The 17164-nt window shown below is 45.7% G+C and overlaps 1 protein-coding gene across 1 annotated transcript; it reads right to left on the reverse strand.

Annotated features, from left to right (window-relative positions):
• Nucleotides 1-218: 218 nt before the first annotated feature.
• On the reverse strand, nucleotides 219-16867 carry IVNS1ABP (influenza virus NS1A binding protein). The gene is made up of 15 exons (XM_030953307.1): nucleotides 16617-16867; nucleotides 10849-11080; nucleotides 9538-9664; nucleotides 9057-9226; nucleotides 8894-8969; nucleotides 7906-8079; nucleotides 7424-7549; nucleotides 5962-6069; nucleotides 3785-3911; nucleotides 3056-3280; nucleotides 2857-2978; nucleotides 2569-2695; nucleotides 2355-2486; nucleotides 2042-2215; nucleotides 219-1628 (listed from the first exon to the last, which is right to left on the reverse strand). Exons 3-15 carry the CDS (start codon nucleotides 9646-9648, stop codon nucleotides 1375-1377), a joined length of 1926 nt encoding a protein of 641 aa, XP_030809167.1. The 5' UTR covers nucleotides 9649-9664; nucleotides 10849-11080; nucleotides 16617-16867; the 3' UTR covers nucleotides 219-1374.
• Between the last annotated feature and the right edge of the window lie 297 nt (nucleotides 16868-17164).

The raw sequence follows: 17164 nt of genomic DNA on the forward strand, positions 1-17164 counted from the left end.
GGGAGTGGGGTGGGGATGTTGGCTCAAAGGTGCTGATGGGGGCAGCTGCAGCACATGCTGGCTGGGAAGGGCTGTTGTAGAAGATGAGTCTTCTGTTCCTCTTTCTAGCTCTCCCTGCCTACACCCATCAGAAATGTCACTTTCTGTATCTCTTTGGACACCACCTCCTTGAAGAAAAAGACACACAGCCAGGGCAGGGCACGCCTGTGGTGCAAGGGTTTCCCAAAAGGTACCTTTAATGTGTTTGCAGCAGCAGCAAGCAGTCAGTGCTAGTTTTGGCACCCAGAGTTAGATGTGCAGCGCTACACATTAGACACCAAGTCATCCCACCCCAATGTTTGATCCATAGGAACAGAGAAAGTGAACTAAAACAGGACTATGACCACATACAAAATCAAGTTATTTGTGTTCTATCACACTTCCAGCTGGTAATATTAGAAAAATAAACTTAAGACAGGTACTACAACACATTTTCTTTGCCAGCTGGCAAGAGTTTAAAACCCATGAGAACCCCCTTCCCCGAACTGTTATTGTTGTACAAAGATCAGCTCACCCAGAGTAACAAAACTGCTGTACAGAAAGCATGCTCTGCATTCTCCTCAAAACACTTGGAGCCAGAATCCTTTTCCCACCCTAGAAAGTCTGGGTGTGTCATATCCAGAAACACTATGCAGCTCTAAGGAAGGTGGTGCAGACTAACTCACACTATTGCAGCAGAGGCAGCAGCTCACCTGTGGGGGCAATCCACTGTCCCACTCGGGCTCTAGAAACTCCAAGGCTCTCTCTGTTTCAATAACCATTTATCTGCCATTTGCATTTCAACAGACAAAATACTCTGCTGAGTATATAAAAACTGTTATAAAAAGGCAATTGTAAAAGATAAGGTATTAGCAGAGGCATGTCAGCTTTTTTTAATAAAAAAAATAGCCATTATATCTATTTAAATAAGGCTTCTTGTTACAGATTGTTCCAGTTACTGAAGGAAACCAAGGCCTGATGAAAGAAAAAAACATTATCCCCCAGAAATTTTACCCTTCCTGCCCCAAGAACACACCTCCAAGAAGTCATCCAGTGTGCAAAGTGACAAATACTGGGGGAAGCTCTTGAAATGATATGCCCAGTCTAGTTTCTCTTGCATTATCGTCAAAATCTTAAAACCAAAACCTTTAAAGTTCTAAAATACACAAAAAACCCCTTCATCTCAATATTTTTTCCAAAACAAATATATACAGCACGTTAATATGCAATATGCAAAAGCTCTGTGTTGCTGTTGGCAACATCTATGCCCTCCCCACCCCTATTCACAGGTGTACCTCTAACTGAAACACAATTACATCACTAAGCCTGTTAGTTTGAAAAGGGAATTTAATTCACTTAAAACTTGTAAATTTTGGTGTAGGGGCTCCACTCGTTTGACTCTGGATTGTAGACCTCAAGTGTGTTCAAGAACTCGTTGCCATCAAAGCCCCCCACTGCATAAATGGTGTTGGCCACGGTGGTGATGCCAGCGTTGCTCCTGGGCGTGGTCATGCTGCCCATCATCTTCCACTCGTTCCTGGCAGGGTCGTACATCTCCACGCAGTTCACCGCGTGCGTGCCGTCAAATCCTCCAGCCACAAAGAGCTTCCCTGTGTGAGGAAAGAGAGCCACGCTCACCGCTCAGCACCAGCTGGCCCTGTGCTCCCAGCAGGAGGCTCAACAAAGCCTCAAGGGACTCAGGTGTTGTCACAGACCTTGGCCTGGTCAAGGTCTGCACTTACAGGAGCGATCTGCTTTGGGTCTCCTGCCCAGGAATTTGATTCAGAGTAAGAGCAAAGTCCAAATTCAAACAGGTGCAGCTCTAGAAGCTGCACAGTGACACTTTCAGAAGAAAGAGGTGCAGTGAATGCCCCAAAACCAAGAGGTTTTTCTTTTTAATTGAAACTGGGCATTTAACCAGGCTCCTACTGTATTGTTTCCTGCCCAGAAAGGAGCACAGCTTTGTATTCTCCTCGCATCAGAGCAGACATGAAAGGCCCCGAGGCAGCAGCCCCAGCCCTACCGTCACGGACAGCCGCGCCGGCGCCGCGCCGTGCCACGTTCATGGGCGCCATCAGGGTCCAGGTGTTGTTCTCGGGGTTGTAGCGCTCCACGCTGTTGAGGCAGTTCCACGACTCGGCCCCGCCGATGATGTACAGGTACCCCCCCAGCTCACACACGGCCGACTGGTGCCTCCCTGCAACCAAAGCCAGCACAGTCAGCCACCAGCACCAGCAACTCAAAGGGGCAGTTTTGGTTTTTGTAGTTTTTGGTTTGGTGCAGTTCTGCAGTTGCCCTTTTCCCCCCATCCCTGCCCAGCTCCCCAACGAACTTACGGATGTTAAGGGGAGCACAGCTCGTCCAAGCCTTTGTTACGGGATCAAACACATCACAGTTCTTCAGTCCTTTCTGGCCATAGGGATCAGAACCACCCACAATGTACAGCTTTCCGTTCAGGGCACACACTCCTGTAGATACAGGACAGAATGGCAAGTGAGTAAGAAGTGGCCGAGTCTCCACCCCGCAGTCCAGGCAGCGCAGAAGCCTCACCTGCGTTGCAGCGGTTGGTCCGCAGCTCGGGAACAGGGGTCCAGTCATCAATCTCGGGCTCGTACATCTCTCCGCAGCTCAAGTCATCCGAGTGGCCGTTTGACCCACCCACGACGTACAGCTGCCCCTGAGAGAACAAACCAACACCCGTCACCTCTCAGCACACCAGTCAGCTCGTGAGCACTTGGATAACCACGGAAATACAGAGAAACAACTTCTAGAGCCATCCCATTCAGTGTGCCCTGTTCAGCTCAGCCCAGGTGCGGGCTTGTTTCCCACCCCACACACCATCAGCACAGCCATCTGGAACCGGGCCCTCGGCGTCCTCATGGGTGCGATGAACGTCCAGGTGTCCTTCTCGGGGTCGTAGCACTCCACGGTGCGCAGGCACTCCTCCCTGTTGTAGCCCCCTGCAAGCGAGAGGTTACTGGCCCTGCATCCAGACGCACCAGCCCAGCCCTGGCCCGGCACCTTTGCCCTGGCTCACCCGCAGCAATGAGCTTGCCGTTGAGCTCGGCCGTGCCCAGCCCCGAACGCGCGTACTGCATGGGGGACATGGGCTTCTCGATGAGGTCGCTGGGCTGCAGCTCGAAGCTCAGGCTCTTCAGCAGCCGCGGGGTGCTCGAGGGGGAGCTCTGGGGGCTGTTGCGGCCGTGCAGGAAGATCACACACAGCACCCCGTCCAGCACAGCCAGGCACAGGTACGTGTTACCTGTGGGGACAGCACACCGCCACCCTCAGCACGGTGCCACGGGAAGGGGCACTGAGCTGGATGCCAAATGGGCTCTGCTGGTTGTGCCACTCCCCTCAGCAGCACGGAAACTTCGTTTTTTCAGGTTACTGGTTCCAAAAGTGTTAGTAATTATTTACAACTATGCTTTAGACATTAAAAGAGTGCTTGAACAACATACGACAGCAACTTAAACATGTGCTGGGAGTCTCCTTGCACACACCGAGCAAACAGCTCTGTTAATTAACTATGGACTGTCTCCTTAGGATTTTCTGGGAAAATGATGACACACCATGGACTTAGTTGATAAGGAACTGAAATGTATGTCATCCCAGTTTAGCTCAGGTATTACTTGACTTGTATCATCAGTAAGAAGAAACACGTCAGCATTCCTCAGAGATGTGAAGGAAATCCCCAGGGAGCAGTAGGTGGCAGGTACCCAAGAGGAGACACATCTGTTAGACAACCCCTGCCCCTGTTACTCACTCGAAGTCTTCTCTGAAGCAATGATTTTCCACTCGTGTTTAGGACTCTGAACAGTAGCATTTGGAGAAAGACTTCCAGAGGAGCTGCTACTGATCTGCTTGTGATCATTCTCACGTGGTGGCCTCTTCTGCAAAATCAAAAGGCAGCTACAGAAACCTAGCCACAGACTACAGCTCCTTCTACCTCTGCTTCTCTGAGACACTGCATAGCTACTCCAGAGCACACTTGTCTACCACCTCCGCAGAGCAGCATTTATAGCACACCTATATTTTTCAGCAGAACATCTTGCCTGCCCAGCAACAGTGGCCAAAAACCACCCTACACTTTTCTCCTGGAACTCACTTTATCCTGTGACTGCAGCTTTATACTGCTGGTGCTGGACAGCAAATCCCTGAAGTGAGTGTGCATTTCTAGCAGGATTTACAAATATAAGGAAAGAGCTACACGCAGCTGTAAAGAACTGAGCTACCACACAGGAGCCTCACTCCCAAGCTCTGCTTCTGGAACCTGAGTTAATTATATAAAGCTGTTTGGAAATGAATATACTATTCTCTTCATTCCCTGAAGACAAAACTAATTTCACCTCAGTTCCCCTCTGTGCTCAGATTAGCTGTTTCTTGGATTTTACTCCCTTGATACTTCCCGCTAACAAGAGATTTCTGCTTTCTTTTCATCTCCAATTAAATTTCTACTATAACTCACATTATTTTACTCTATTAAGAAAAACCTCAAAATTCCCAGTTTCAGCACAGTTGGCTGGGTTGCTTGAGGCTCTTCCTGAAGCATAGGAAGTTACTGTTCAGCAGCAGAGTTTATGACCACAGTCCTAAGTCTGCGATGCCTGCACAGTTCCCTGGAGCCTGATCTCCATGGAAACTGTCACAAGACTTCAGAAACACATCACCTAACTCAGATAACCTCACACAGAGGAGCTGGATTGCTAAGCTCAGCTCACCGTGACACGCAGTGCACTTGTAGAGAGCTTTTTTTTATTTCTGAACCTTCATCCAATTAACCACTTAAGGTCTTATCTTTAAATTGCCTCAACAGCAACAGAAAATACAAAGTTTTGTAATTTAAAAATGTAAAAGTTACAATTTTTCTAGGACTGGCATGTAGGGGATTTTTAGTGTTACTTCCCTCAACTGCTTAGGACATCTGAAGTTGGTGACTTTGCTTATTAGAAAGGATTTATGGAAAAACGTTGAGAAGTCCTGGTCTTAGTTCTGAAAATGAACTTTCCTAACATTCACCTCTCTGCTTCTAAGCATTACAAATTGTATCCAGAGGTAGAGAACCCTGTGAAGGCTTTCTAAAAGCAATTAACAAACTGGAAAATTAGCTGGCTTTTCCTTTTCCTCTCATTTCACTTCTAAAATCCACATTCTGGGATGGACAGTGTTTTACACATTAGCTAAGAATTTAATGAAGGAAACTTTCTGTACGAACATGTTTCACTGTTATAAAATATTACAATGTATTTGCTTCAAATTCATAAATTTAAACCAAGTTCACTTGTATAAAGCAACTGATAATTTACAACTGTTAGTCCTTTTTGATTCTTTCTATCTTAGCCTGCATTTGTACTAAGCCATGTGGTTTTCTGGAGTTCAGAAGGATTACACCTGGTGAGAAATAAAAAATAAAACCATAACAAAAGACCTCTCAAAAAGCACAGGAGTGATTTGCACTCAGTCAAAGCATCAGAGAGATTTGGCAGCTACATCACCAGTGCAGCTGAACAAAAGAAGCGGACGCTGGCACCTGAAGGATTAGAACTTGGATCTGGAATCTTTTTCTGGGCCCAAATTTACCAGACACATTCCCCACTGCAAGCCAAGCAGTCCGTGTTTCTCTACAGTCTCTGGGAACTCTACAAGGTCTCAGCTGACTTCTTGTCTGCCTCTTCTTTCTTCTAACAGCCAGGATTGATTCTGAAGTCAGAATTAGAGCACTCTGTTGTGCAAAGGCTGAGAGTGAGCCCAGCCTGCCAAAGAGACAGAAGCTGAGAGCACACCATGGCCTGCAGCAGCTCCCAGCCAGACACCTTCTCCTGCTGCATTTCTCCACTACAGCACCTGCTGCTACCTTCTCTGCCAGCAGAACACAGGACTTCAGGTGTGCTGTAAACTGCTCCAGTCTACCTGGGGTTACCTGAGACTGTCTGCAATTGGTACCTGCACAAACTGAATGTGGTCATCATCACTGCCATACACCTCAGCCTGTCCATCTAGCAGATTTCCATCAAGCAGCTTGTGATCAGCTGAGTAGTACAGCGTTTGCACCTGCAAAAACAACAACAGAACACCCATGTGGCTGCTGTCTCTGTGCTCCTCAGCTACAGGCACATTACCCCAGGCACCACACTGCTCGTCAGCTCATCTCAAGCTCGCACAGTGGCAAAACTAAAAGGAAGCAGATGTCATGGTGGCAATCTTCAAATAGGGAGTGAAGGTTCCTTACTTTCTCAGCTTGAGAGAAATCTTCATTTTCCATAGGCTTCTGCTGTTTTCCCAGCACAGAAACATTAGACAAGCAAAAGGCACATTAATTTGCAGAGTTACACAAATTCACAGTCTCATGCAAGCATTTTCCTTATCCCTTCACACAAGTTTTCTGCTATGAAAAATACACATATTTATCTCCATCAAAAAAGGCCAAGAGAAGCCAACAGACTCTAAAAGAAAGGTATGGGAATGAGGGAAGACAACACAAATCTAAGTTCTGGAAGAAACTGTTGTCCACCACTGAAACCAGATGCAGCTGTTTCAACGAAACGCATCTTAATTTCAACATGATGTTTTAAATTAGTTTCTCCAAGAGGAAATATACACTTGAGATTATACGACAGCATCAACATGTACTTTTTGCCTAGACAAGTGTTTCTGGGGATCTTTTGTCCTTGTAATGGCAGATTTTGAAAATTTTGAGGAATTTCACAAGATTTGGTAAGTCCATTTGCTGGAGCCAATTAAAAATTTTATCTCCCCGCTAATTTTGCCATTAAACACTGCCCAGGCTACATCTACTATTAGTATTCATGAGAAAAGCCATTTAACAACACACAAGTTTGAAAATAATGCATCCTGTAAAGGAGTAAGTAAACACCATTAAATCATCATGATCGTTCTCTGCCCACAGCGGATTTTCTTAGGAGCACTGGGGCAGGACTGCTGCTTCTGTACGTGTCAATACACTTGAGGCTCTTCTTGGTTCTTCAGCCTTGGTATCCTAGTTTTGTTAATAAACCTATGGGGAGATAAACCAACGGGGAGGAACAACCATTAGAAGCTTTTACCTACTGTGCATTTACAAGCAAAACCTGCAAAGGAAAACATCACCAATCTATGGCAAGTCTCAGTACCACCTCCCCAAACTAAAGCAGATACAGGCCACTCTCAGGCTACTATACAGCAACGGGGAGCAAAAAGGAAAGTGAAGACCAGACTGAACAGTGCATTCAGCTCACCTGAACACCCCCCCAGTTTCTCAGCTTAGGGGTACCTACAGCAAAATTTAAATTCTTTAGGGTCAGTTAAAAAAGTGAAGGGAAAAAAAAAAGAAAAAAAAAGGGATCATCCTTCATATTGGCTTTTTTTAAATTATTAATCCCAAAATCCCATTTTCTTAAAGACTAACCTCTTCCATTAGATCTTCCAGGTTGCCTCCATTCTCCCAGATGCTGCGCTGTACCCAGTTGATTACCTTTGTGTACAATTTGCCATTGCTGGGTAGGCCAACATTGTCTTCCAGCATTATTTCAAGCTTGAGGGAGAAGAGAAAAGATTATTTAGTCTCTAGGAATTCTCTAGGAATTTACTCTCTCCACTCTATCTTTACCACAGAGCCAGAAAACACCACAAGGAGCTTTCAGCCTAAGGAACTAAGAAGCACATTTAAATACAATCACCTTTTACACCTGGAAAGGGTGACAGCACATGTTCTCTACGGTTAAGGTTCACAGCACTAAGAATAGGACACAGATCCAAAATTGTCACATTACTGGCAGCAGTCAGTACACCAAGCTTTCCTGCCCTCAAAAGGGAAGGAAATCCTAGTTGCTCCTCAGGTTGCTTTTTGGAAATCCTGTACCAGAAGGAATTCTACAAACTGAAGCTAACCTTTAACCGTGGGAGCTTGAGAAACTCCTCCTGTTCTGAAATCTCTACAAGGTGTTCTTGAATGTAGCCATCGATCTTGTTCAACAACCGGGAGTCTCCCATGCAGCTGGCGAAGTTCCGGTACGAGATGCAGCTCTGCACGTCCATCTTGGACAGCAAATAGTCACCACAAACCTGGCAATGCAAGCAGACAGGTTTTATACATTTAAATTATCTATCCCAACAGACAGCAGCTGTTTTCTAACTGCAGAGTAGCGACTCTGCTGTCATCCCCAGGCCAGCGCGGTAAAGGGAATGTTGCCTTCCACAGGAGTATGCACATCTTAAATGAACAACTCAAGACACATTTGGAAGCTACTGACATCTGCATTGACCCCATGCTTTTCTACTGAACACCTACTCAAAACTGCTTCTCAGTCAGGTGAGCTATTGATCCCAATTCCCTTTTTAAGGGTACCTCTATCTGCAGCTAAGGGTATTTCCAAAGTCAAGCAGTGCCAAATTTATGTTCAGGAGGGTGTGAATTACTCTTTTTCTGACAGATTTACAGGTTTGTTCATGCTCCCAACACAACCAAGCACAGCAGCACTGCCACAGACATGAAGGTAAGGAATCAGCCAAGATTTAAAGCTGTTTTTCTTACATAGTGCTTAGGAAAAAAGGTAGAACAGCTGAATCCAGTTTTTAGCCAATCCCTTACCAACTGTGCCCTTCAGCACATCCTATTATCATTACTGCTTCCACAAGTAGGTAACTCACATGTAACAAAACATAACTTCAGGGAACACCCTGGCACCTAGACAGTTCAAGTGGAAGCAACACTTCCAGCTGGCACCAAATCAGTACCGTGCTAAGGAACATCTACAGCACCTTTGTGCTGGGCACTTCTTCCACAGAAGCATCAGGTTTTGGCTCACTAACACCAAAAGGTGCAATGCTGTCAGCCTGGGAAGGCAGAAAGGACTTCCAGAAGAGCTGAGAACCATACCTGCTTAACCCTCTCCATCTTCAACTTCTTTGCTGCAGAGTATACATCTTTCACCAGCTCTTTATCAGCTTTTAACCTATTAAATAGAGAAATTTACCTCTTATTATTCTGATTTTTCAAATCAAAGTCTATCCTCTCTCTAGTTACCATGAGAACTACTTACTGAGCAGTATAGGCATAATTCAACAGAACTTCAACAGCTTCTGGGTTGAGATCATCAAATTTCACATGGGAAACTCCATGACAGTCGCTGTCAGTGTTGAAGATTTCAAACAGGTAGGGGCTGCAGCATGCCAGCACGGCTCGGTGCGCCAGCATCTCGTGTCCACACACCTTTATGTCAAACAAAAACAAGAAGCCCATGTGGTGGTGAGGATTTTTTGTAATTACCTTTGTATTTTCACAACATGAAGGCCAACTCAGGTGAGTGCCCCAGTTCAATTCAATATTTCAAATCAACAGTCTCCAGCTGAAAGTCAGCATCACTTCTCTCCAAGTGCACCCCATTTGGATATTTTTTAGTATGCATTTTTCAGAAAAATTAGCTTCTAAAATCTCACATCCCCCAGTCTGTGAAGCAACAGCTTCACATGGTGTAAGCCCCACATGCCCCCAGGCTCCCCAGTGGGGCAGGGCACAGGTACCTGGAGGCGGACGTCGCAGAACTGACCGCTCTTCCGTAAGGCGTTGAGTTTGGCAACAGACGACTCGATGAAGTTCTCATCCTCAAACATCAAATATCCGTTGGGAATCATTTTGGTGTTGGTCTGGCTGCACATGCAATGGGCAAAGGTTACACACACAGCATTTGGCCTCAGTGCAGCAGTACTAGCAACACTGTTTGCAAACAAACACGCAGGGGGCATTAATGGATTAATGAATTAATGATTTTCAGAGATTGAGGCCACATCCCTTCAGCAGGTACTGGGTTCAAAACCACAGGCTGAATCTGTGCCAGCTCTGTGGGAGCAAGCTGGGAATCACTGGATTACATGGATTCCCTTCCTTAAAGATCTTTGTTGGTAGATCCATCCCCAGCTATCATTATTCATCACCACTTTCTGCTCCCTACCACTCTGGTCCAGCTGTATTTTTTGCAGACACAAAACCCAGCCACACTGAAAAAATAAGAACTGAGAATTTAAAATAGCTTGTGAAGTAGAATAGATAAACATTTTCTGTTTAATTTTATGAGTAATGACTCAGTATTTTAGAGCAGCTGGAAGTCATGAAAACATTATGACCAACAAAACAGACATAATTTAATAAATTCTGAACAACAATCATGTATTTTAAATCATCTCAAAGACAGAACAACTTCCTTTGAAGACCTCAGCCATATACAAAGATACCACCTCAGGGAGATCAGTCCAAGACTGGAAAAATAACTTCAGGAAACTTTAATTTTTTTTATCTGGAAGCTATTTCTTAGCTCCTTTAATTGATTCTTATTTAGTTAAGCACTTTGCAAATAAGAAGCTAATTAAGAACACTTAACTATCACCCTTACACGACCTAATAAATCTGAAATAGTCATTTAAAACAAAAAACAGATTTCTAAGTTTGAGCTGCTAACACACACAGAAGTACAGTTACCTTAAAAATCTTAGAGTAAATGTAGGATTCTATTAATGTTACCAGCAACAATTTTTATTTCCACCTCGAGTTTAAGAAAATTCTGAAGATCACACTAAATAAGGAAACTCCAAACCAGAAGTAGTGGATTGCAAAAATCAGCAATGAAAATACCAAAGCTCACACAAAATACTTCCACTGTTAATCCATCTATTTTAAATTCACTTACTACTGCGAGTATTCAACCCTAAACTGGCAACAATAATCTTACAAACATCCATCTGTTGTGTTTTAGTAAAGAAAAGACACCAAGATTTTAAATTTACATAATTTCAGCAGAAGTATTAACTACTGTATACACAATTAATGGTACAACTTACCAAGCAAATATATGATTGTAAATTTAAAACAGCCCAATGGTATCACTGTGTTAGAACAGAGCACTTGAGTTTCAGGATCTCCTGACAGGGAAGATGTTTGTGGAAATGCAAAAGCAGACGTGTGTTTGCAGCTGCAATATGGATTCCAAAACTATCAGGCTTGAAGATGATGTAATATAGTCCTTATGAGCTATAGACATGAATTTCTTCTGTGATAATCATGCATCATAACCTGCAATAAAGGAGAAGGTATCAAGTAAGGACAACAACTAGCGCTGCCATGTATTTCACATAAAACTTGATTCACGGTCCTGACCCAAACAAACAAGTTTTTCTTCACAAACAAGTTGGGGTTGTTTTATTGTTGCTGTTGTTTTTTGGGGGGTTTTGGGGTGTTTTTTTCCCCACAAAACACAAGCAGCCTGAAAAATTCCATATTGACACCAATACATCCTCATGCCTAATAAGAAATCAACCACATCATCGTTATACCCCCACAGACAAGAAAAGGGCTAAATTAGTGCTTAGGGAAAAAGTCAGAACAGCTGAATCCCATTTTTAGCCAATCCCTCACCAACTCTGCCCTTCAGCACATCCTATTACTGCTTCCACAAGTAGGTAACTCACACGTAACACAACAGAAATGACTCCATTTTATAAAAGAACACAATCCACAAGCCTCCTACCTTCGGCTCTTCTTGTGCTCATCTACTTATAGCCTTCTTCTACTGAATGCCTAAAATTGTCTGAAGATGGATTAAGGACATGTCTGAAATGACTGGGCATGTCTCCAGTCCCCGCTACTTCCAGAATTATAAAAGTCAGGAATCTGTATGACAGCTTTCTTTGGTAAAAGGTCTCTCTGCTGGGAACAGACCCTGCTGGGTTCTGGTTCAGCTCGGCACTGGCAGTGCAGACTGGGCTGGCTTTGGTGTGAATTCACATGCTGGTGGGCTCTTTATGCCAGGACTTTTTGGGGAGGGGAGAAGAGGAGGAGGAGCAGCAGCAGGGAGGGAACAGGCAACAAACACTCATTCTGGAACTTTCCATGACCCTGGTGCCACCTCAGGAAAACATCAATCACTTCAGTTCCAACACTATATTTGTATCCACAGAATAAATGCCACATTCGGAACTGGGTTTCCTAAAAATAGGTGCAGCTCATTTCTCCTTGTCAAAAACTAAAAAGTGCCCTGCAAGAGAACCTTGTGACCATGGTGCATGGCCAGTGCTCAGCCCAGGGTGACTCTGGCAGGAGCAGTACCTGCCTGGTGCAGCCCAGTAGCTCCAGCAGGAGGCTGATTCCTGGGAGCAGCAGAGGGCATTATCCCACCACGCACCAGCTCCACAGACACTGCCTTCATTCCCACAGCCTCAGCCAGCAGAGAACTGTGCAGGCAGAGAAAACACTCTCAGAGCTTGGCTCTGGAGCAGGCACAGCCACACAGCCTGGAGAAGGGAACAGCTGCTCCCACACACAGCAGTGTCCCACATCACGGGAACACAGCACCCGGAATGCTGGGCACTGCAGGAACAGCACCCCTGCACACAACTTCCATCAACACACTGCTATGCCAGTGTGCTTCACTAGGAAATCAAATGTATATGTGAGATTAAAGAATAATAAATTAAGGTATATTCTTCTTGTAATCCTACAGGCAAGTTAAGAAGGTGACACCAAGCTCTATTTAACAAATACTGTTTAATTAGGCATTTGGCAGTCAACACTTCCCTGTTGGTACAACTGGCATAATCACTGCAATTTTTAAAGCAAGCAAACTTCTCAAAACAGAACCCAAGAGTCTGATGTCCACACCTTCCCCAAAAATTCACCTCAAGCAAAACATTTCAAGTCACAGGACAGCTAAGTCAAACTATTCTAACTAAATCCCACAATCAGCCTCGCTCTGTTTACATCTCTGGGTGTGTATTGTCACATTCTGCTATAACACATCAGTTTTATTTCCAATGTTCTAACTCTGCCACATGCACTTGCTTGGGACCTTGAAGACTTAAGAAGGTCATCCAAAATAGTTCTGGATTGAAATGGAAGATTTGTCTGTTAAAACCCTCCTTTGTGCAAGACACCAATCCCATGCGGATGCATTTATGTCCCTAATGGTATTGTCCAATCTGAATATCGAGGAATATGAACATTTTGGAATTTGAACATCTTAATTACTGCCACAGAGTTTCAACGCTGTTGTGTGTGTCATGGCTAATGTTATTACTCAAAACAGCATTAAATAGCACAAGCAAATTCACAACTTTTCACATTTTGGTTTGGAGTACTGCTGCTAGAACACAACCCAAACTATCAGCCAAAATTCACTGCAAAGTCAAGAACGCTGCCTATTCTGCATTAAAGGTCATAAAGAGGTACTGCAAACAAACTCTTTCCTTTAAATTATTTTTTTAAATCTTTAAATCAAAATCACTTTGTCATTACCTCCCCCTCCTTGCTTATACTCCCTTTTAACTCAGCACATGAAGAACTCTGTGGCTTTTTTTTATAATTATCCAGGATTTTAAATTTTTTTAAGACAAGTGAGATGTTCCCAGATGACTGTCAGTCAGGCAAAGCCTGGTGCCTCTGACACCATGACTGCATCCAAATGCACTTCTATAAACATTAAAGCTACAGAATTATCATGCCAGAATGGGAACAACACATTCCACTGGAGACAACTCCTACTTGAGAGCAGCTGTTCCCTTACTTTTAATATTATGCAAAAAACTAAAGAGTAATGCCATAACCCCTGGATTTTTGTTGTACTTTTAACAGTAAAGACTGGTACTGGTGCTGAGGCTGGAGACGCCCTTGGATCAAGAGCCGATCACAGTGGGCTCAGGCAGGCCTGAAGTCACAGAATATCCACATGGTGTGTTCTGGCACCCCAGCTGCTCCCAGGCACAAGAATGCAAGGACTCAAATGTCTGCCCAGCTGCTGGATTTTAAACACAACCTTGTTGTAGTAACTGTGTTTCCTGAATGCCTCAAGTCGTGCACAGACTGAGATTTTCCTTTGCCATGTACGTGTACCACTGGGCCGTGAGCGAGTCACAGCGCATCATGCACTCAGAGATAAACTGGCTGCACGTTCCAGAAGGGAGATTCCCTCCTTTTAAACTCCTCCATTTCACTGCTGTATTTAAAGGTACATTTAAGAAAACCCACCTAAACAGCAATGATACTGAGACACAGTGATCCTCAGAGCTGCCCTAGGCGTCTCCCCTGCAGAGCCTCCTGCAGGAGCTGTGGTCTCAGGTGACCACCAAGACAAGCCCCAGAGGCAGAGTCACCCTGCCCACGACCTAACAACACAGGGACTATCTATTTTACCTCTCATCTTTAATACAGCCCATCTTCCATGTGCAGTATTTGCTGTGCCAATTCTGCACAAACCTTTTAGTCAAATTAATGTGCTACTTCTTCAACTCACAGGTAAAGCACTACTTTGGAGGAGATACTTGATAATCTTTTGATTTAACATCAATACTTGCTGATGTAATGACAGACACTTGATTGACACCTGTGAAACAAAAATGGAATTTAACACCCAGCCGGAGCTTTCTGGCTTGTGACAGCCCAGCTCACAAGAAATGTAGGTCACACCTACAACTGCTCACAGTCCATTATCTGTATCAGAATAGAAAACCAAACATCCTCAAAACATTTATTTCATACATTAGCATTTATTTATGGTAAAAACACATCATCTTTTCATGTCTGAGTCTGCATTTGGGCAGAACACCGAAGACATTTATTAACATACTTTACATCACTAAAGAGACCCAACCTCTTTACACCAGTAATCTACAGTAAGACTCAGAATTTACAACAATTTTGTTATGCTTATTCATTTTTCAGTTACCTTCCACTAAAGATTTAGTCTCACTGATAACTACGACTTGTAGACAAAATTTTTCTATTTCACTGCACATCAACCTTAGTCATGCTCCCATGCCAACAGTGAGGACAGGGAGAGGGAAGATGGAATATTTGCTATCACTGGTTAGGAACTGAAGAGGAATGACAGAGTACTGTGGAAATTTTCCAAAATCTCTTACATGCAGCCCAGGAAGGTGCAATGCTTGGACAGCCCTCTATAGAAAGGAAGCCCAGAGAGCTCTTCTAAACACATTTATGCATGCAGACTTTAAAAATTTATAAGCAGCAGGCTTCATGCTTGAATGTTACTGCTGTTCCAGCAACAACCCTCAGCTGCAACACTCCAGCTGCTCATCCAGCACTGGCTTCCAGTGGCCTCCCACGCTTCTAAGCCCTAGCCCCAGTCATTATTTCCCTTTTCACGCTGGTTCTGCCCTTCCTCTCCCTTCCCATTTCGTACTTTTGCTGTTGTTGTCACAGTCCTTATCTACATCTCTTTTTCAACCTTCTGCCTCACATTCAGTCTACTAAAATCTGAGTTCTTTCCTGCCCTTTGCCCACCCCCTGGGTCTATTTTTTCTATTAACACAGACTTCCCACAGTTCTCCAAACATCTGTCACACAACCAAATCACTGAGTTTTGTTTTTATGTCCTTCTTGTCTTCCACCCCCATTCTGGGCAGTTTTTGCCTTTCTTACCATCTCCTGCTCCTTAAGAATTCAAGCTGATGGAAATAAAATCAGACTTAATTACAGCAGCTAACACACAGCTTCCTAACTGGAAAGTATTCCCTGATTGTTGCATCCTGTGCTCCAGGAGTTAGGCTTGTGGCTACAAAATCTGCTTTTGAAAATTAAACCAATCTCACCATCAAAGCACCACATCCTGCTTGCTTTCTTATTTTCTAGCTCTCTGACAGAAGAGATGTGGTGTCTACACACCCATGACTGCAAACAAGAAAAAAAAGTTCTCTCTTCACAAACCGCACAAACAAGGAGAGACATGACACTGTATTTCCATTAGTCTATCACCACACATATCCTTAGGAAATAACTCGGATATTTCACCTCTCACTGCCAGTATTTTTCTACCCTGCATGAAATTACAGCCAATTCAGGTTTTATTATCTGTGGGAATGCTGGGTGAAGGAACAGCAAAAGTGCCAATGCAAAGGTATTTTCTACCTTGAAGCGCCTCTGAAAATTCTAAAAGGCTCTGGAAGTTGGTGCATGCAGGCAGAAAATACTGTACACCTCCCAAAAAACCCTAAAAAATCCAAAACCAAACCGCTCTGGTCATTCACCTCATCAGCTTTCCCCAGAAGCACTAATGTGACTTGACAGCCACTGGACATTCCTTCCTGGACAGCCACTGCTTTATTATCTCCCACTTCCTAGAACTAGTATAGATGACAGGGAGGGTCATGGCATTGGCAAACAGCTATCAGCACAGGTTGCTCATCCCGGAGCGGCTATTTCCTCCAAAGTCCAGGATTCCCGCGATTCTCTTTTTTCTCCCCCGCCATTCACGGTACGGGTTTAGGAAGATGCCTCTCCACGGCTGCAGCGTGGCGCTGGAAGAGGCAGCGCCTGACCTTGGCCCCGCACCCGCAGGGAACCCGGGAACTCCCGGCTGGGGGCTACACCGCATTCCCCGGCCGCCGGGGCCCGCCCGTTCCCGCGGCACGGAGAGAGCGGCCTCACGCCCTTCAGGCCATGCGGGCAACTTCGCGGCCCAAGAAAACGGGCCCCGAGCAAGCAACAAAAGCGCCGCGGGGCCGCAGTTCCCCGAGCGCGGGGCCGCCGCCTCCGCCCGCCGCCCAGCGCCGAACAAAGCGCGGCCGCACGGCCCCTACCCGGCCCCCGCCCGCCGTACCTGGTGCCTCTGGGCGCGGACGGCGCTGAACATATTGGGAGCCTCCAGAATGCGGGGGAAGAAGACTCGAAGGTGCAACCCCGGCTGGCCGGGAAGGAGCAGCGGAGGAACAGAGGGAGCGGAGAGCGGAGGGCGCGGCGCTGCCGATGGAAGGCGGGAGCGGAGTGGGTAAGCGAGGCCACGCGAGCGGCGGACACACGCAGAGCGCTGCGTCCCGGACCCTCCTCCTCCGGGAGGCGGGAGGAGAGCGGGGAGGGGAGGAGGCGGTGCTGGGGCGGCCACGGTCGGCTCCGCTCCGACCGCGAAACGAGTCCGGCCGCCCCGCCCTCCGCCGCCCCTCCGCCTCCGGGCCGGCGGGAAGAGGTGCCGTGGCCGGCGGGCCTGAGGCGGAGGAAACGGTGGGGCTGGGAGCGGCGTGCCCGTTTCTGCCCGTACCGGCTGCTGCCGTGAGTGTTGGTCGCAGCACTCAGCCACGAGCACAACTGGTTCAGTAGGCTTTCCCTTTCGGACCTGGCGCTGCCTGTTCTCCTCAGCCACGACGCCTCCTC

Source organism: Camarhynchus parvulus, chromosome 8 (assembly GCF_901933205.1).
Source record: "Camarhynchus parvulus chromosome 8, STF_HiC, whole genome shotgun sequence".
Taxonomy (NCBI): Eukaryota; Metazoa; Chordata; class Aves; order Passeriformes; family Thraupidae; genus Camarhynchus; species Camarhynchus parvulus.